Source organism: Pelodiscus sinensis, unplaced genomic scaffold, assembly GCF_049634645.1.
Source record: "Pelodiscus sinensis isolate JC-2024 unplaced genomic scaffold, ASM4963464v1 ctg34, whole genome shotgun sequence".
In the NCBI taxonomy this organism is placed as follows: Eukaryota; Metazoa; Chordata; order Testudines; family Trionychidae; genus Pelodiscus; species Pelodiscus sinensis.
The window spans coordinates 6,923,875-6,943,840 of NW_027465849.1; the positions used below are offsets into that span (position 1 = coordinate 6,923,875).

At 59.7% G+C, this 19,966-nt stretch overlaps 2 protein-coding genes across 10 annotated transcripts in view; one reads left to right on the plus strand and one right to left on the minus strand.

Annotated features, from left to right (window-relative positions):
• Nucleotides 1-19,966, plus strand: part of LOC142823831 (snake venom vascular endothelial growth factor toxin-like) — a 21,592-nt gene continuing 1,626 nt past the window's right edge. The window contains exons 1-7 of one of the 5 annotated variants that reach the window (XM_075915403.1): nucleotides 2-164; nucleotides 1,807-1,837; nucleotides 2,280-2,476; nucleotides 2,954-3,033; nucleotides 3,419-3,448; nucleotides 3,953-4,018; nucleotides 11,161-12,914. In XM_075915403.1, coding sequence (XP_075771518.1) covers nucleotides 102-164; nucleotides 1,807-1,837; nucleotides 2,280-2,476; nucleotides 2,954-3,033; nucleotides 3,419-3,448; nucleotides 3,953-4,018; nucleotides 11,161-11,323 — 630 coding nt within the window. In that variant the 5' untranslated portion in view covers nucleotides 2-101 and the 3' untranslated portion in view covers nucleotides 11,324-12,914. The other 4 variants (XM_075915402.1, XM_075915406.1, XM_075915404.1 and 1 more) reach the window with 4 other exon arrangements.
• The window catches only part of LOC102451498 (uncharacterized), a 14,717-nt gene continuing 8,974 nt past the window's right edge, over nucleotides 14,224-19,966 (minus strand). For 4 of the 5 annotated variants that reach the window (XM_075915388.1, XM_075915389.1, XM_075915391.1 and 1 more), the window contains 3 exons: nucleotides 18,909-19,035; nucleotides 18,244-18,357; nucleotides 14,224-17,794 (listed from right to left, as the gene is read on the minus strand). In XM_075915388.1, the coding sequence (XP_075771503.1) occupies nucleotides 17,511-17,794; nucleotides 18,244-18,357; nucleotides 18,909-19,035 (525 nt within the window). In that variant the 3' untranslated portion in view covers nucleotides 14,224-17,510. The remainder of the gene's footprint in view (nucleotides 17,795-18,243; nucleotides 18,358-18,908; nucleotides 19,036-19,966) is intronic. The other variant, XM_075915392.1, reaches the window with a different exon arrangement.

Consider the following 19,966-nt stretch of genomic DNA (forward strand, 5'->3'; position numbering starts at 1 on the left):
CTCTGGCGCGTCCCGGTTCCTGCCCGGGCTCAGCCCAGCCCCAGCGTCAGTCGCTGCGTGTTCGATCCCCGGGGCGGAGGCTCTGGCCGGGCCGCCCCGCCATGGGCCCGGGGAGCCGCTGGCTGCTGGCGGCCGCGCTGCTGGGCTGCGGAGCCCACTGCCAGGTACGGCGGGACGGGGGGGCCCGGCCCGGAGCGGGGCTGTAGCCCCCGGCTGCGCCCTGCGCACCTGCTGCCCCGCGCGGGGCGGGTCCCGCTTTCCTCCCCCCGGCCCCGGGACCCCGCCTGAGCCGGACACGGGGCCCGAGCCCCCCGGGCAGCGGAGCCAGCTGCCCCCGCGGGACCCGGGCTCCGGGCAGCTCAGCTGCTCCGGCCCCCCCAGATCCGGCTCGTGGCGCGTCCCTCCCCGCGTGGGGGCTTCGATCCGGGCGCCCCTGCACCCCCCCTGCACCCCGCTTCCCGGCGCTGGCCCCGGGCCCCCACGGCCGGAGGGCGGGGCCGGTGCTGCCCCGGCAGGCGCGGGGTGACCCCCCCGGGGGCCCGATGTCCCGCGGGTCCGGGCGAGCGGCTCCCCCGCCCCCTCCCACGCTGAGTCCGGGCTCTGCGGCAGGACCCCCCCCCCCCAGCAGTCCGGCTGCCTCTAGACCGCCCCCGGGATGCTCCGGAGACAGATCCCCCCCCCCCCCGGGTACAGCCTCTGCCCCCCCCACCCCTCAACACACAGAGCGGGGGGGGGGGGGGGACGAAATTGGTGCGTCCGGGTCATAAAAGCTCCCCACACTCACTAGGGGAGGGGGGGAGGACGGGGGTGGGCAAAGGAGGGGAGGGTGGGAGCCAGCAGAGAGAGATGAGTGTGTGTGTGTGGGGGGGGGGGGGGCTGCCAGAGAGGGGCAGGTGAGTGGGGGGATGGGGTTGGGGGAAGGGGTGTGTTTGTGGGGGGGAGGGCTGGCAGAGAGGGGCAGGTGAGTGGGGGGATGGGGGGCAGGGCTGTGTTTGTGGGGGGAGGGCTGGCGGAGAGGGGCAGGTGAGTGGGGGGATGGGGTTGGGGGAAGGGGTGTGTTTGTGGGGGGGAGGGCTGGCAGAGAGGGGCAGGTGAGTGGGGGGATGGGGGGCAGGGCTGTGTTTGTGGGGGGAGGGCTGGCGGAGAGGGGCAGGTGAGTGGGGGGATGGGGGTGGGGGCAGGGGTGTGTTTGTGGGGGGAGGGCTGGCGGAGAGAGGCGGATGAGTGCGGCGGTTCGAGGGGCACCCCCATCCCCCTGCCCCGTTCCCCCTTCTTCTACCCCCCCCCCCCAGGATTCCTCCTCACTTCCTGTCCTAACGGGTTGCTGCGTCCTCCCCTCCCCAGAGGCATCGGGCCCCCTGGGGAGAGGAGACGGACCCCGGGGCCGGACCCCGTCGTGCCATGGGGCAGGCCCCCGGGGCTGGGGGGCAGAGCAGGGGAACCCCCAGCCTGGGCACCAGCCCGCTCTGGTGGAGCTGGGGCGCCCTCTGGTGGCCGACTGGCTACGGCAGGCTCCCCCCCCCCCCCCCCGTTTTCACCATCACCCCTGGCCCAGGGCGTCTCACTCTGCTGGCAACAGAGCCCGGGGCTGCAGCCGGGGCGGGGGGAGCCCTACGCGAGCCCCCCCCCCATCCCTTCATGACTGGAGCCAGCAGACAGGGAGCAAAGGAACAGCTAGGTGTGCAGTGGGGCCAGGCCTCTGCCCCCCCCAGACCGAACGTGGGGTGAATGGGGGGCGAGCTCTGGTGAGGGGGGGACTGGGAGTGCTTGGGGGCTGATTTCTAACAGGGCCCTGCTGTGTTGCAGGTGGCGTCCCCCCTGGGCAGGACAGCAACAGGTGAGTGTCTGCCCCTCCCCCTTGGCTGTAGCTCTGCCCCCTCTGCCCCCAGAGGGCGGGGCAGATAGAGGTGCGGCAGGTGGGGGCAGGGCAGGTGGTCGTGGGGTGGGCCGGGGCAGGTGGGGTGGGGGCAGGGTAGGTGGTGTGGCAGGTGGGGCAGGGCAGATAGGGGTGCAGCAGGTGGGAGCAGGACAGGTGGGGGTGGGGCAGGGCGGGACAGGTAGGGGTGGGGTGAGATGGGCCAGGTGGGGATGGCGCAGAGGAGGTAGGGGGCAGGGTAGATGGAGGTGCAGCAGGTGGGGGCAGGGCAGGGAGGTAGGGGCGGAGCATGTGGAATGGAGGCGGGGCGGGGGGGATGAGCAGGGGAGGTGCCCCAGGCTCACGGCTCAGCAGTGGCTTGGGGAGCCGGAGCCCCGTGCCGGTAACCCCCCTTCCCCCCCAGCGGTGCCCTTCCAGGAGGTGTGGAGCCGCAGCGCCTGCCGGGCGCGGGAGACGCTGGTGGCCGTGGCGGGCGAGGCCCCGCGGGAGGCCGAACACGCGTTCCAACCCGCCTGCGTCCCGCTGCGCCGCTGCTCCGGCTGCTGCGGCGCCGAGGACCTGGAGTGCGTCGCCGTGGAGACCCGCCCCGTGGCCATGCAGGTGGGACTCGGGGACGGGCTCCGGCCCTGTCCCGCGGGGGGCTGCACTCAGCAGGGGGCCCCCTGCTTCTGCTCCGGCTGCCCAGCCCAGGCCCCTCTAGCCCGGTATCCTGGCAGGGGCTGCTCCCACCTGCCTTGGGGAAGGAGCACAAAGCCCCTCCTGGAAAACCTGGCCCGTCGCATGGGGGGCAGGGGCAGCCCTGACCCCCTGGAATGGAACCAGTCCCCTGGGCCACAGACCCTCCAGCCTGGCCTGGCTGCACTCGGCTCTTGGCCTGGCTGGGACCCTGTGGCGGTGAGTTCCACAGGCTGTGGGTGCCCTAGTCTCAATGGTCCAGCTCATTGGTGGGGGGGAGGGGCAGTGTGGGCAGGCTAAGCATCCAGGCTGTGCCCATAGGGTGGGGGACACAGGTGGGGGAGCCCTTCTCCTTGCCAGCTCCCCATTGCCAATGTTGGGCACCGACTTCCCTCCCATCAGGTCATCCGCCTCCGCCCCCTCCAGGGGAAGAGCCAGCAGGAGGAGATGAGCTTCACGGAGCACAGTCGCTGCGCATGCAGGTGACGGGCATGGCTAGCATGGGGGGGGCAGGGCAGGTGCATGCAGGGGGGCATGGCCAGCGTGGGGGGGCGGCCAGCGTGTGCAGGTGGCTGGTACAAGCAGAGGCAGATGAGGGGGGAGGAGAGGGGCAAGTGGCTGCACATCTGGGGAGGGAGCGTGTGACCAAGGGGAGGCCGGGGACCTGTGGGGGGGGGCAGTGTGGAGGGGGGGGCGCCTGCGTGTTTAGGGGGGATCTGCCCGTCTGATTCAGGGCCCTTCTCCAAACCCATGCCCAAGCAGGGACTCCTTGGTGCCCAGGAGACAGGGATGTGGGGGGGGGGTGCATACCCTGCGCCCCCCGGGTAACACATACCCCCCCCCCGACCAGCCTGTCTCTGCTTTCAGGCCTCGGAGGAAACGGTTGAAAAGCGAGAGGTAGGTGCAGGCCTGAGAGCCCTCGGGCTGGCGCAGGGGGTGTGTGGGTGCAGGGCAGGGGTTTCATGGGGGGAGCCGGGTCACTGGAGGCTTGGGGGTGTCCATGGGGGAGGCAGGTCACCAGGGGTGCAGGGTGATACGTGGGCCGAGGCTGGGGGGGAAATTGGGGGGCCCTGGACTCTCTGGTGGGGGGCAGGTCCCTGGGAAACTGGAGAGATGGGAAAGAGACCCCAGGAACAGTGGTGGGAGGGGAGACATGGGGGGGGAAGGTGGAAGAGATCTCTCTCCCATCCTGGCCCAACATGGGGGGGAACCTCGGGGCTCCAGCTGCTGCCAGGTGGGCTCTGAGAGCTGCAGGCTTGGGGGGTAGGGTCCCCCCCAGGCCCTGGAGCTGTGGGGCTGGGGCCCCAAGCCTGTTGGGGGGCATGGCTGAGCTGCAGGAAGGGGGGTGGTGAACGGGATGGGGGGTCCAGCGTGCAGAGAATAACTCCCCCTCCCTTCCAGAGAGAGCAGAAGAGGGGCCAGGAGGAGACCCCGGGGGCAGGGCCCTGCGCCCCTCCCCACCCCCCTGTAAGTACCCACCAGGGCCTGGGGGGCAGGGGCTGGGGCAGGGGGCACAGCCAGTTCATGTGCCAGGGGGTGGGTGGAGGTTGGGGGGGGGGCGCACCCAGGGACGCAGGGGCTGCTGGGAGCTAAGGGGAGGGGCAGAGACTCCTGCAGCCCCCATGCCCCTCCCCCACTCTCCCTCCCTGCCCCCCAAGTCTGCCCAGTGCGGGGGGCACCAGCCGAGACACCCGCCTCTGCCCCACGGGGGGGCTCTCAGCTTCTGCGGGCTCAGGAATCGGGGTGAGCAGCCTGGGGGGCGGTCGTGCCCCCTGGTCGGTGCGTGAGGCCGCTGTCTGTGTCCTCTCCGCAGATGCCAGGCCCCGCCGCAGGGGAGCCGAGGAGCTGAGGGCGGGCGGGGGCTGAGCCCCACTGGGGGTGCAGCCCCCAAAGCGGGTGGAGCTCGGACCTCGGCTGCGCCACCCCCCGCGAAGAGCCCGTGTGCCGCGCCTGGGCTGGGAGCGGGGGACCCCCACGGGGGCCGGGGGCTCCCAGGCTGAAGTCGGGGTGGGTGGGAGGGGGGAAAGGCGGCTGGAGGGGGCACTGAGAACTTGAAGGGCTGGTGGGGGGGGCTTTGGGGCCTGTGCCCCAGGGCCCGGAGGGGATCGAGGGGAGATGGGGGGGCTGTTCCCACCCTCTGGCGTCCCCCTCCGTGTGCTGCAGAGAGCTTGTGTGGGACCCCCCCAATAAACCTGCCTGCCCTGCCAGGAGCCTCCCCAGCCCAGAGACCCCGGCACGAGCCCCTGGGACACCACGTGGGGGCCCCACAGAGACCCCCCCCGGGACACCACACGGGGGCCCCACAGAGACCCCCCCGGGACACCACACGGGGGCCCCGCAGAGACCCCCCCGGGACACCACACGGGGGCCCCGCAGAGACCCCCCCGGGACACCACACGGGGGCCCCACAGAGACCCCCCCGGGACACCACACGGGGGCCCCGCAGAGACCCCCCGGGACACCACGCAGGGGCCCCGCAGAGACCCCCCCCGGGACACCGCGCAGGGACCCCACAGAGACACCCCCCCCGGGACACCGTGCAGGGGCCCCACAGAGACACCCCCCCCCCGGGACACCGCACTGGGGCCCTGCAGAGACCCCTCAGGACACCACGCAGGGGCCCCGCAGGCGGGTGAGGTGCCTCCCACAAGCCATTGCTCTGTCTCGGGGAGGCTGGGCCGGCGGGGACCCCGGCCAGATTGCTGGGTTGCCGTGGCACAGTCGTGGGTTCACACCCCAGGGCGGCCTCTGCACAGGGCTGCCCAGCCGTTCTGCACGGGCACCAATGCCTCCCTCCCCGTGCAAGAGGGTCAGTGCTGTGGGGTGGGAGGGGGTGCAGCGTGGCCTTGGCCTTGGGGCGCCCTCCCTTCCTGGTCTCCCCCAACCCAGCTCCTGCCCTGCGCCCTGAGAAGCCCCCCAGCCTCTGAGCTACCAGGCCTGGCCCATGCAGATGACGGGGCAGGCCGGAGGGCCGCTCTGGACCCAGTACTGGCCCCTCCTGGCCCTCCAGCTGGCCCTGGCTCCGTCCCCCTGGGCAGCTGCGGGCGGAGGCTGCGCCCACCCAGAGAGGGTGTCCCCCATGGACAGCTGGTGTGTGCAGTGGGGGGCGGGGGGATTGGGGCAGTCTGACCCAGCTGAACTGGTGCCTGGCTGTGTCCCCTGTGAGCTGAGCACTTGTGCCGCCGCCCAGGAGAGCTTGAAATGCCGCCCAGCTGCTTAGCACCCACCGCCGGCTGCCTGTGGTGCTACTGGTGGTGCATATCCGCCCGTGCGTTGGTGCACAGCACAAAATTTATTCTGCACCGGGCTGGACAGACTTAGAGGGAGCACTGGTGCCCACAGCTGCGCAAGAAGGGGAGCACCGGCTTCCAGGCAGCCCCCGCGTGGGGCAGCTGTGGTGTGGCTGGCCGGACAGACGGACATGTCCGTCACCTTGCAGCTAGGCTGCCGTGCCAGCATCACCATGTGCGTCCCACAAGGGGTGTGTGTGTCTGTCACGAGGCGAACAGAAAACGCCTGCCCTCGGCCTAGCCGTAGCTACACGGAGGTGGGAGGGGGGCGTCCAGTCGCCCTCACGGTGGCGCGTTCCCCAGGTCTAATTTGTAAGCGTAGGCCAGGCCCCGTGGCCCCGCAGAGGGAGGGGGACGGATGGACACGCACGGGTGGGGACGCGCAGAGAGGGGCACACACGTGGATAACTACACGCAGCCGGACACGGACACAGAAGGGGGAGACGCACAGCCAGACACAGGGACGCAGGCGGTGGGACGGACCCGCACACGTCATAAATGTACTGGCTTTGGCACAGGCTGCTGGGGGGCAGAATTTCCATCTCGCTGGACGGTTTGGGGCACCCTGGGGGCTCAGTGTGGCTGTGGCAGCATGTCAGGGACCCCTCCCCCCCCCAATCCTGCACCCCTGTAGCAGCCAGAACAGACTCGGCCAGCCAATAGAACAGGGAGGTTTTATTGCTTCTCCAGGGTACAGCCAGCACAGCCGTGATGTGGTTACAGGAGTCAGTGCCAGATCAGCTGCTAGAAGTGGGCCTCATCCTCTCTGATTGGATCCACCTCGTCATTTCCAGCCCGATTCTGGCCTGCGTATTTATACTTGCCTCTGGAAATGTCCACTACATGCATGTGACGAAGTGGGTCTGTGCCCACGAAAGCTTATGCTCCAACACTTCGGGTAGTCTATAAGGTGCCACAGGACTCTTCACCGCCCCTGGGAAGAGCTTCCTAACTGCTCAGGCTGGGCTTACGGGTCTGGGCCAATCCGCATGTGGGGGAGTCAGTGGGGATCACAGAGCACAGCGTAGGGGGATCCCAGGTTACGGCGCGGACAGCCCCCCCACTTACAGAGCAGACAACCCATCAGGGTTCTGTGTGTGGCCCTGGAGATACCTTGTTACCATTGTTCACGCGCAAGATTGCCAGACTCTGCTGGGTTTGTTTCCTACCGGGATTGCTAAAGCGACACACAGGTAAAGCCAGGGCCCGTGACGTGAGGTGCGTGCTGACTGCACACACAGCATTGCCTGTCAGAGCTGGGCGCGCCCTCTGCAGTCAGCCACAGTGCTGCTCCAGTTCCACCCATACCCCCTGCAAATTCTAGCTACGCCAGCGCAGTGAGCAAAACGACCCTGTCCTGGGAGAGTTTCTTGTTACAACAACCGTGTAGCCCACTGAGATGGAGGAGGTCGCCCACTAGCCCAGCTTGCCCTTGCAGGCTCCCAAGGAAGTGGGCAGCTCAGGGTGGGTGGGTCCCCGACCATCATGGCTAACCGCTCTGAGGACCAACCGTCCAGCCCTGAAGAGGGCATCCTCCCACCTCCCCTGGGAACTTTGCCATGCTGTTCCCACAGCAGCAAACCCAGGTCCCACCGGGCTGGCAGGAGCAGGAATTGGCAGGAATTTCCTGGGGCTTGAAATTTGTTTTTAATCTTAAAAAAAAAAAAAAAAACCCTGGACATTTCCCACAGAATATTTAAAACAAAAGTTGGTTGGGGTCACCCAAAAAAGTTCATTCAGATGTTGACGTTAAAAAAAACATTTGAACTCCCCACGTGATAAATTTAGAACCGCAACCCCTTTGCAAAATGCCACACGGACCCATTCCCGTCGGAGAAGTGGTCCCCGGGATGCTGATGGCACTGAAGGACTTCGTGTGGGTTGTTTCCCTCCACAAAACGTATTGAAATGGACACGTTTGAGTTTTGCACAGACAGGACTCTTCAGTGGCAAAACGGTTCTGTCGAAACATTTCTAAGCGGCTGCAGGGACCTTTCATTCAACGCCACTTGCTGATCGTCACCACACGATGTCACTCCGCACTCACAAACCTAGCAGCCCGGACCAGGAGAGACGGGAGCACAGCCATGCCCAGGAGGAGCGGTGGGACCAGATTGTGTTGTCACAAAGTAAGGACAGGATAAACCTCTCTAGTCCGGCACGCTCTGGTCCGGCAACATCCGTGGTCCGGCAGATATCTGGATGTCCACTTATTGTGGGTGGAGACAAGTTTCCCATGGACTGACAAAGTGTGTGGACAGCTGTTGATATTCCGTGCTGATCTTTAGCTCCAATTAACTCCTGAGAGACCAGCCAGCCAGGGAAGTGTTGGTTACACTGCTAAGCACAAGCATGGCGCAATACAGTGGCATACAGCCAAAGGTGGACGTGAGGCAGATTTCGGAAAAAGGCGCATTGGCTGCGCTGTTCCAGTCTCGGCTTCGGCACCGGTCAGGGCGCCAGGGTGCCGGATTAGAGAGGTTCAGTATCTAGTACATGAAGCAAAACTGGAACAGAGCATTCGGTTGTGTCCCCGGTGCCTAGATCACAGGGTCTGAGACAATCTGTGTGCGGGGTGGTCGTTACAGGGCATTGATTATAGAGCCCAGGGTGAGCCGGTCCTTTCTACTCCGTGGGAGATGGGGAGTCATCTTTCAGACACTCCAAGACATGACAACTGGCAGCTAAATTTGGCTACCTCCTATTCCTCCCTGCCCCAGCCCTGGCCCCCAGAAATCAATGCAGCAGCTTCCAGAAAAGGGAGCTTGAGGCTGCTGGCTCCAAGAAGCAGGGAACATGCTGGCTGGTGCTGCCAAAGGTACCCCAGGAAATGGAGACGGGTCTGTCACTCACACCTGGAAATTGGACCAAACCTAACTTGCCCCATCCCTCTCCCAGGCTGCTGTGTTCTGGGCTGGGTTGATTTCATACCGTCCCTCCTTCCTCTTCCCTTCCCTGCACTAGGGGAGGAGTGATGCAGGGATTCACTGTAGCCACTCGCCCAAACTCGTCTGAGCAGAGGAGCAGCTGGGGGGATCCAGGATCCCTTTCTCCCTGGAGTAGAGCGAGGCAGAAAGTCGGTGGAATGGACCCCAGTGCTCCCAGATGCTAAGAATATAGGTCCATGCAACATGCAGCAACCATGTGCCAAACCATTCGAATAAGGCTAGGTAATCGGACAGTGAAAAAAGGGATCGCATAAAACAGAGAATCACCTCGAAATCCAGAGGACGCCCACATCTTGAATACTGTGTACAGCTGTGGTCACCTCATGTCACAAAAGGTATCTCGGCCCTGGAAAAAGTTCAGAAAAAGGCCACAAAAACGAGGAGGGGTTTGGAACAGCTGCCGTATGAGGAGAGATTAAAAAGACTGGGACTTTTCAACTTAGAAAGGAGAAGACTAAGAGTGGGGAGGGGGATATGGCAGAGGTCTATCAAATCTTGATGGGTGTGGAGAAAGTAGATAAGAAACATTTATTGACTTGCCTCACAACACAAGAACCACATGAAATGAACAGGCAGCAGGTTTAAAACAAACCAAAGGAAGTATTTCTTCACGTCACACGCAGCCAACCGGCGGAACTCACTGCTACAGGATGTGGTGAAGGCCAAGACTATAACGTGGCTCAAACTAGAACAAAACAAAGGAGTTCCTAGAGGATAGCTGCATTGATGGCACTCAGCCAAGATAGGCAGGGACCCCACCGCATAGTCTGGGTGCCCCTAAACCTCCGTGCCAGAAGCTGGGTGGATTCATTCCCTCTGAAGCACCTGCCTGCTGTCAAGAGACAGGACGCAGTTTGCTGGACCAATGGTCTGACCCCAGGTGGTCACTCTTCTGTTCTTAGCAAGTTCTTAAAGTGTCGGTCACATTTCAGGGCTGCTAGAACAGCACCCCCATAGATGCTGGAACTAAGGGTGCTGGTGGGGGTGCCGATCCCGTGGCTTCATGTGGCTCCATCACAGACAAGTTACAGTTTGGTTCCGTGGCTCACCGCACCCCAACTATAAAAGTTGTTCTAACACCTGTCCCCTCCAGGGGCCAACCTTGCACAGGGCTTGTCAAAGAGGCAGGAGGCTGGGTCACCGCACCCTGAGCCCCTTGCCCTGTCTTGGGGCCCACCAGAACCCCAGAGCTCCCTTAGGGTCCACACAGTCTATGCACCCTGTGTGCCACATTATGGCCTGCGTGAGGGGTAAGACTCCCGCAACCTGCTGGGACATATCCCCCAGCAGTGTCAGGCTCAGTCAGGGCTAACCCAGGGGTGCCCCAGAAGGGGTCCCTAGGACACAGAGAACATCTGGGTACTGACCTGGAGCAGGAGAAGTGGCCCAGTGCAGGTCAGATTTAGCTCACTCCTGTCTGCTAAGGGGTGGCGTTCAAAGGGCAGAGTTAAGGTTATGGGGGAGGAAGCATTCCCTTCCCTCTGCTTTCTGGGGTTCAGATGTTTTCCTTTAGCCCCTGCCATGCACTGGACGGGCCCACAGGAGTGCCGGGTGCGTGTTGCCAGCAGTGACTGGCATTCGGATCGCTCGCTTCCCAACCCTGCTACATCTGACGTGATGCCTGGGCCCGTAGAGAATCCGGCGTCCACGAGTGCTTGGGAACAGGGCAGGGCTGGCCACAGAGAGCCAGAACGGCCCGGCTTCAGCTCGCTCCGTACACTAGCCCCCGGCCAGCCAGAACCATGTGTTGCTTCATGGGTTCCTCACATGCTGCGTCTGATGTGAGTTTGGGAGCCACTGAGAAAGCAGCGAAATCGGTGGACCCCTCGGGCCCAGGGAGGCCGCAGAGGAGGAAAGGCGCCGCTCTCCCCCATCTGATGCTGGTGCTGCCCGCGTCCTGCTCTCCCCAGCTCGCACGGTGCCTGCTGCCGCGGCGGCAGAAGGTGCGGCATCACGCCAGCGCTGGGAGAGGACTGGCCACAGGACAGTTGGGGGGCTGGGCTGAGGGCCCCCCTGCTTCCATTCCAGGCTATGGCTCTTGGAGCCCCAGCGAGGGCAGAATGGGGCAGGCGCCACACACAATGGCCAGGCCCTCGGTGCCAACGCACTCGGCTCTCCCCCCGGGAGCCTGGCCCTCCTGTGCATCACTCAGCAGTGGGCCCCGCCCTGTGTGTGCTTGTGGGGCCACCAAACCAGTGTCTGGGAATGGAACAGAGAATGGCAGACCCGTAGGACTGGCCGGGCCAAGCACCATCGGCACCACCCCGAGAGGGGTCTGTCTCACCTGCCCTTCAGGGACAGGGATTCCACAACCTCCCAGGGCAAATTTATCCCGTTTCTTGCTTTGACTTCTTTATACTTTGCCTTCCAGCGAGCGAGGATGCCTTTCAGTTGCCGAACGGCTGCAGCTTTCTTTTCCAAGTGCCGGCGTTAATCGCTCTGGGTTTCCATCTTTCAAAACAACCTCCTATGTTCATGAGACGGCTTATCCGCTTCTTCGCGATCGGCGAGTGGGCCTCTCCTTTTTAACCTAATAAGGGTTTTAGGAACATCATCTTCCAGTCTACCGAAGACTCCATCGTACCGTCTGGGAAGAGGTCAGTTCCTCATGCTTTTCAGGCTATATCCAGACAGTGGCGCTGTTTCAGGATCCCGAAATAACTTTCCGCATCTTTAAACGCAAAGTATCCTGAAATAACTTTCTGCGTCTTTAAACGTGAAGTATCCTGAAATCACTATTCCGTGTCTTTAAATGTGAAGTACAGCCGGTCCCTGAGTTGCAAACGGTCGACTTACGACTATTCGCAGTTACAACAGAAGCTGTCGTAAATGGCGGACCCCGAGTTATGAACGCAATCCGTGTTTACGAACAGCGCGGTCGCGTGTATCTCTATAGGGTCCAACTTATGAACAAATTGATCACTAAAACAGGTTAATTTACAACTCAGGACCATGTTCTACTGCATCTAAAACATTGTATAATGTTTTACATAATTTGATGTTTATTCATTTAGGACAAAGTACCTAATATTCATTATCTGAGGAAGCTAAATCTTAAATGTCACATCAATGCTTCACATTTGCAAACTGCAGCAGCTTCCTGAGTTGCTGGCTGATGGCTGTCCTTAAGCCCTTTTTTTTTAACCAAATATTATTAACTCTGCCAGACAGGTTATCACAACGCTAAATGTGCGGTGTTCTTAAAACTTTGACCATTACCTCTCATCTCCCCCACTCCCTCTGGCATTTTGATTCATAGGCTGGAACAGAAATATCAGTTTTCCTGCTTTTTCAGCTCCCAGTCGATTTCCGAGCGGTGACAATATTCTCTCGGTGCCTGCAGAGGAAGCTACTGCTGTGAAAAGTTGGCTTAGCAACTAAAGGAACTGTGGTTCAAGGTGCCTGGCTAATGACTTCCACCAATTCAAGGGAGCGACTTTGTTCCAAACATCAGCAGCAAACATGCACTGATTACATGATTTTGCTCCAGCCCTGACATTTATTAGGACTGGCATCGGGGAGGAAGGATTTTGAGAGGCTCACGCCATAGAAGCATCATCTTTGTCTAAAGTGAGGCGTCGACCATTATACCTGGGGTCTTCAATGTTTGCAAGAAAATGAGATGGTACTTGTGTTTGAGCCATTCGCTTCTTTATTGCCTGCAGTTTAACTTTCGCCCACGTCTCTTGCCGTGCCTTCCAAATTTTGACAGCATCAGCAATTTCTCGGCAGTTCGTTTAAGGCTCCGGATATAATGCACATGGCTTCTGCGTTCCTCTTTCATCCAGTGTTAAATCCTTCGCATGCAATCCTATTTGAGCACGGTTTTCTTCACAACTTTTCAGGAGACTAGCCCTGTTCAAAGCAAATCCACCACAGAATTCCATTGGGCATTTCCAGGGACCCTCCTGCTTTCTTTGTGGTGACTGCAGTATTTTGTGACTTCAACATTGGCGTTGATCCCTGGAGAAGACATACTAAAGTCTTTGGCTAAAAGATGCAGCACATGGGGACACCGTATGGGTATGTCTACACATGCACCCTAATTCAAACTAGGGATGCAAATATAGGCATTCGAAATAGTCAACAAAGCAGGGATTTAAATATCTCACGCTTCATTAGCATGATCTCGCCGGCGCGTTACTCCAATCAACAGCTGTTTCGAAAGTGAAAGTGCGCGCCGGGACACGTTAGTTCAAACCAAACCCCTTGGTTCAAACTAACGTTATTCCTTATTTTTTGGTTCAAACTAACGTGTCCCGGTGCGTCCTTTCACTTTCGAAACAGCTGTTGATTGGAATAACTCGCTGGCGAGATCATGCTAATGAAGCGCAGGATATTTAACTCCCCTCTTCATTGACTATTTCGGATGCCTACATTTGCATCCCTAGTGTGAACTAGGGTGCAAGTGTAGACATACCCTATGTTATTAGGAAGCACCTTTCCATTTCGTCTTCCAAGCATCTTTTCGTCTTTCCAGCACTGTCTGCGATGCAGCTGAATTTTTGCCGACAGCTTAGTACAATGTTCACTGCCGTTTCCTTTTAACATTCCGTCGTGCGGGTACTTCCCAACATCGCTATTGTTTCTGAAAGAGACGCAGCCCCATCTTCTGTTGTCACCCCCAGCACATCCTACTGGACCATTGTGTTCATTGCTCCTCCCATCATGGCTTCAACTAAGGATGTTAAATTGCGGTTAATTGACTAGTCGAGTAGTCGATGGAGTTTCCATCGATTACTTGATAGGCACTTTCGCATTCCTCCTTGGAAATGTACAAGAGCCCCCACTGGGGCTCTTGTACATTTCCAAGGAGGAACGTGGAACTCCACGTGCAGCCTGGGGCCAGTGGAAAGTCCCACTGACTCCGGGCTGGACACGGGTGCCAGCTTTGAAATGTACAAGAGTCCCCAGCAGGGGCTCTTGTGCATTTGGAAGTGGCAGCGCAGCATGGAGCCCGGGCCTGACTCCATGCTGTGCTGCCGATTTGAAATGCCACACGGAGCCGGGGACTCCCCCAGCTGATCCTGGACTCCGTGCGGCATTTCAGCGGAATCTGGGATCAGCTGCAGATTCCCCAGCTGACCGTGGGTTCCGCGGAACTGCCGCGTTGGAGCCTGGGATCAGCTGGGGAGTCCCCAGCTGACCCTGGGCTCCAGGCGTACTGATCCTGGGCTCAGCCGTGCAGCGCTGCCCCTTTGAAGTACCCCTTCTTCCCTCCACTTTGCTGCCTCTATCTGACAGAGGCAGCAAGGGGGGGGGGGGAATAGACTAGTCGACTCACTATCCGATAAGCATTTGCTTATCGGATAGTCAACTAGTTTTCAACATCCCTAGCTTCAACTGACAGATTTCCCCTCCGTATTTCTCACACACTATTCAAGTTCCTTCTCATACATTAGCAACCTTCCACCAATGTCTGACATGCACTGAGAACAGCAATGAAGGTGTTTATTGTTAACATTGTGAAAAGGAGAATTTGGGGCATAAATGAACCGAGTGATCTTTTCACCGTGATATTTGTCGATCATTACTCCAAACCCATCCATGGCGGTAGTTTTACTAGGTGCATGAAATCTTTTGCTTGCTACTGATACTTTGTTGTCTGAAATGGGTTTAGTTGCAACACTGCTGCTACGTGTACCGATGGATGATGGGAGCTGTTGCAAACAGACACGCAAAGTCTCTCCGATGCAAAATGGGATCCTGACGCAAAATTCAAAAAACGATTTTGAACAGTCGTTCTTCTCACTCTATGATTCCGTGAAACGTTTCCTTTTTTAAGGCAGCACGGACACAGATCTAAGCTAAGACTGACTATGCTGAAGCCACATCCACACCACGCGACGAGGTCGAAACTATTATGGTCGGTTTCTGCTCACCCGATTTTGCAAAGTCAAAGATCCGTGTCCCCACGGTCTGCAGGAAAGATGTCATTGTTCAAAGTAGCGCGTGCATTTGAAAGCAATGCACTGTGGGTAGCTATCCCATAGTGCCTGCACCCTGTTGCATTCTGAGTAATGCTCCCGGTTGCCCATGCACACGACATAGCAGTGTGAGCCTGGCTCGACATCAAACCGTTGTGATATCTGCGTGGGTCTGCGGAATGGCGCAGTGTTTCCAGAGCATTAGCATGGCACTGCAGGAACAGGAGGGGGAATCTTGTCCGTCTCGGTGACCGACACCCATGCTGGTTGGACGAGCTCTTGCATTGAGTGAAATGGAACTGTCGCCGGCATTCGATGCTACGAACACAGCGGCACACCAGTTCTGCTGCGGGGAGATGAGCACAGACTGGTGGGTCGTGGGACACTCAGCAGTGGCTGCAAAGGCCACAAGGCCACTTTCATGGAACTTTGCAAATGGCTTTGCCCCGCCCTGAAGCACAGGGACACCCGGAAGAGACCCGCTCTGTCCAGGGAGAAGCACGTGGCAATTGCCCCGGGAAAGCTTGCAACGCCGGACACTGGTGGGGATCAATTTGGAGTGGGGGCTGTTGTTACACAAGTCACCAAAGCAATCAACACCGTTCTGCTACGGGCAGCGGGTGGTGTCTCTGGGGAACGTGGGTGCCGGCGTGGAGGGCTTTGCTGCGCTGGGGTTCCCGAACAGCAGTGGGGCAACAGATGGAACCACAACCCGGGCCCTGCTGGCAAGGAGCACAGAAACTCCAAGGGTGCGTCTTGATGGGGCTGCAGGTGCTGGTGGATCACCGGAGCCGTTTCACCCACGGAACCAGCTCTCTCTCCGCCCCTGGAAACTTTTCCTTCTCCCCTCTGTCACGTGGGCCGGGTCAGCGCTCCGGAACTGCTCTGAATGACACCAGACGGGCTCCCCCTCCCTGGCAGCATGAGTCCCCTCCCCAGCTCACTCTCCGTAGGGCAGCCGGCTGGGTCTGACCTCGGAGCCCTCAGCACCCTGGTTTCCATTTATACATCAAAAGCTCATACGAGCCCTTTGGCCACAAAGCCTCTTTGGCCCCATGAAAACGCATGTTGTTTGCTTGCTCCCTGTTTACCGAGTGATCCAGGGCGCTCTGCCAGTGCCTCGTCCCCCTCGCTATTTACCATTCCACCCACATGTGCAGCAACTGAAAACTCGACCAGGGAGGACTTCTTGCCTCCTTCCAAGCCCTGATAAGAATGTCAAACGGCGTAGGGACGTGGACCGATCCCTACAGAACCTCTCCCCCTGGAAACAGAATCTAGCACTGACGATTCCACCTAGAGCTACGTTTGGAGGCTTGTCGGCGAAATTTTAATCCACAGAATGGGTGCCGCCCTGTTTCAGGCCGTTCTAATTCCTTCATCAAAGCGTTGGGCGTTCGCAAGTCTAATGCCTCACACAGCTCGAAGGCTGCTACAGCGGCGCTACACCCGTCATCCGCCAAATGGGTAGCCCGGTCCAAAAACAGTCTCAAGTGGGGGGAGGGTTAGCCTGCAAAACCCAAGGTTGTGAGTTCAATTCTTGGGGGAGCATTTAGGGATCTGGGGCAAATTTGTCAGGGATGGTACTTGGTCCTGCCGTGAGGGTGGGGGAGTAGACTCAATGACCCCTCAAGGTCATCTACAAGATAGGTATATCTTTATTTATTTCGTTTGAGGTGCTCTGGTTTCTATACACCTATGCCAATGTCAGTCTGGTAGTCCCCTAGCTCATCCCATCAACCTTTTAAAATGCTGGCACAACATTAGGCCTCTGGAACATCCCCCATTAGTAAGACTCATCAAATATCAGAATTAATGGGCAAGCTGGCTCCTTGGCCAGCTCTTTTAAAACTCTTGGATGCAAGCTATCTGGAGCTGCTGCTTTAAAAGTAGCTGCAGTTCACATCCTCCTTAGTCACTGCTGGAACAAGCAGTATTTCTTGTCATCATAAAACATGGCTACATTATCTGGCTGTTCCCCACATGTAGAACAGAAATGTTGATTGAACACTTCTGCCTCTTCTAGGTGATTAGTCTCAGCTCTCCCATTTCCACTTCACAATGGAGAAATACCATCATTCGACTTCCTTTTGTTCTGAATACTCCTAAAATGTGTTCTTTATTGTCCTTAACTTTGCTGGTCGTAGATAATCTCCTTGCGTCCTTTTGCTTCCTTTAGCTATTTTCTACAATTCTTAGCATCTAATTCTTATTTCCCCCAGATGTTAGCTATTAAGGGTTTTTTTTAATAGCTGCTTTCGCTTCCCCTCTAACCAAGTTGTTGTTTTTCTCTTGCACTTGTGATAGCCTTCTTTCTTGCTCGGGGAATGTGGGGTTTTGGGCCTCTCGTACAACGTTCTTATCCAAAGAACCATTCCCAATTCCCTGATTAAATCCTTTCTCCCAGCTCACTTGGCTCAAAACTGGTTTCCACTTTGCTGAGCTGGCCCCTTTGAAGCGCCAAGCGTGGAGATAACGATACGCGTTTGGACATTATTCTGTTGGTGCATGACAAATGTAATCAAGCCCTGATCACTTGCCCCATGCAACGATCAATAGCCCTACATGCTGCTCCTTAATCATGAAATGAAATAAGACCCAGCTCTCATCAAGCACTTTTCATCACTAGGCTTCAGACGTGTTTTACAAAGGTCGGTAACGTTATCGCCATTTTCCTGCTGGGGAAACTGAGGCAGGGCATGGCAGGGATTTGCCCAAGGTGCCCAGCAGGCCGGTGGTGGAGTCAGGAATCCTTTCCTTCCGATTCCCACCAATGCCTCCCGTTGCATGATTCCTAAGCAATGAATCCTTCCAGGAATGGGCTGTTTCCGTTTACGGCTGACCACCTGCCTCGAATGCCCTGTGATGCCACAGCCCTGCTGGTTTCTATCCGGCGGGGTGCCTCTGACGTGACATCCGCTGCGACGTGCCCCCCAGCCAGTGCACGAACAGGCTTCCTCTCTGCGCAGCTCCAGGGGGTGCCCGCGGCTTCGCGCTCCCTCCAGGTGGGACTCCCAGCTGGAGACACAATTCCGTCGTCATCTGGGACACAGAGGCCGTCTGTGCACAAGCCGGCCCCTGGGGTGGGAGACAGGGAACCTGGGGACTAGGAACCGCACACCGGAGCGTCCCCGATAACCACAGTGCCCAGGGCACTGACCCGAGCCGAGTGCACAATGCCCCTCTGCCAAGGGGAGATGGGCGAGGAGCGCGGGGGAAGGGGAGGTGAGAAAGCGGGGAGGGGGCCTGCAGGGATAACTCTCTCACCAGCTGATCTCGTTGGATCTCTAAGAGCCCCTCTGGGATTCTCCGGGGGCCTGGCTGATTGCGCATTCGGGCCTCAGGACTCGACACTTTCGCTTTGCTTTTTTAACGGCCTCGGCGGGTGGCTCCAAAGGGGCTGCTCAGAGCCCAACTCGGCCCGTCTCTGGCTGAGACCTGGCAGCGGGGGCCGACCCGGGGGTGCTTTCCCACCCTCCCCTTTCCCTCGCCGGCGGACTCGGAGGGGCGGCACCCCCGTCCCTCACCTGTGTAGGCACCTCTCAGGGTCTGCAGCTCCTCCGGGCCCTGGGCAGCGGGGACCCAGGGCTCCTCCCGTCGCTCCAGGCGGGAGATGAAGTCGGGCTTGTGAGTGGGAATCCCTGCTCGGGGGGAAGTGGACAGGTTACGGGCCAGCCCGACGAGCCTCTTAGCAAGAAACGCTCCGTTATTTCAGCCCCGCCACTGCTCCCTGGCTGAGCGGGACGCGGGAGCCGCACAGAAACAGCCCGGAAGCCGCTGGGGAGTTGGTTTGCCCTTGGTAAGACCCCAGCCCCTCTGCGAAATGCCAATAGACCCTCCCTCTCCAGTGCCAGGGTCTAACGCCAAGCGCTGTCCGGGGGCAGGAGTAATTCACTTGGGGTGAGGGGAACCGCTTGGACGATGGACTCCAGAGACAGCCTGCCTGCACGGCAACCGGACGGGAGGGGTCAGCCAGAGCGAGGAGCCCCGCTAGAACCGCAGCGTGCAGAGGGGACGCTCATACACTCCGTGCAGAGACAGAAGCCAGGAGTGCAGGGACCCCCACCCCACGGTCAGGAGGCTGAAACCAGAGGCAAGTCAGACCCCAGGAAAGGGAATCTGAGTTCAACGGGTCCCGCACTCCAGGGACTTTGCCCAAGGAAGGAAGCCCGTGGGGAAGCACGTTCCTTACCCAGAGAGGCCACGTTCCCGTAGTTCTCCAGCATGGTGTCTCGGTAGAGCTCCCGCTGCCCCTCGCCCAGAAGGGCCCACTCCGTCTCTGTGAAGTGCACAGCCACGTCCGCGAACGTCACGGGCACCTGGAACACCCAAGGCCCCGGCCCTCAGCACCCGCTGCTCCCGGGCCTGCCCGTCCCCCCACGGAGCAGCAGGGCGGGGCTGTGCTTCCTGCCGAGAGGGGAAAGGCAGGGGGCAGAGGCGGCTTGGGGGCTCTGGCCGTGGGGCTGCCTCTGGCCTGGTGTAGTCAGGGGCAGCCATGGGTGGCGCTGCCCCCACCCCCACTCCGGCTGTAGGCGTCCTGTTGCTGTCCCCAGTGCCTGCCCTCCCGGTGCTGGAGGGGCTGGGCCAGGCACCCTCCTCTGGGGCTGGGGCAAACACCCGCCCACTCCCTTTCCGTCCCCATGGTTGGAAAGGGCAGAGCATGCCACCCCGCCTCTCTGTGGGGCAGGCCTTCAGCAGAAGGGGCGGGGCTGGAGGTGCAGCTGGGAGCTTGCCGCACCCATGCGGACAGCAGCTGGGGCTAGCTCACCCCCACAGGGCAGCTCATGCCCCGAGGCAGGCGTATTTTGGCTCTGTCCAACCCATGCTATAGCTTTGAAGATTTATCCTTGGACAGGCCGAGAAACGGGTCCATCGCCGCACAGACAGCAGCCTCCCACAGCGAGAGAGTTTGTGCCTCACACTTAATGGGGGATGCTTCCCGGGTAATGATTAACCGGGCTGCTCCAGCCTGCCAGGCCCCCCGAGAGGCTGCCACTACCAACCCATGGACAGCTGGGCTAGAGCAGCCCTTTCCCACAGCATGGGGGCTGCTCTAAGCTGGCTGCAGTGGGCGGGGGGGGGTCACTGTCCAGTGGGTTGGCGCGGCCCCCCCCATTTAATCAGTTAAACAATTAAACTTAATATTTAACCAGTTAATTAATTCAACAGGATTTCATTTCCCTCGTGTAAAGAATGCCGCGTGCAGTATCATTTCAAAACCCATAATTTGCTGACTATTATTGTCCCGGT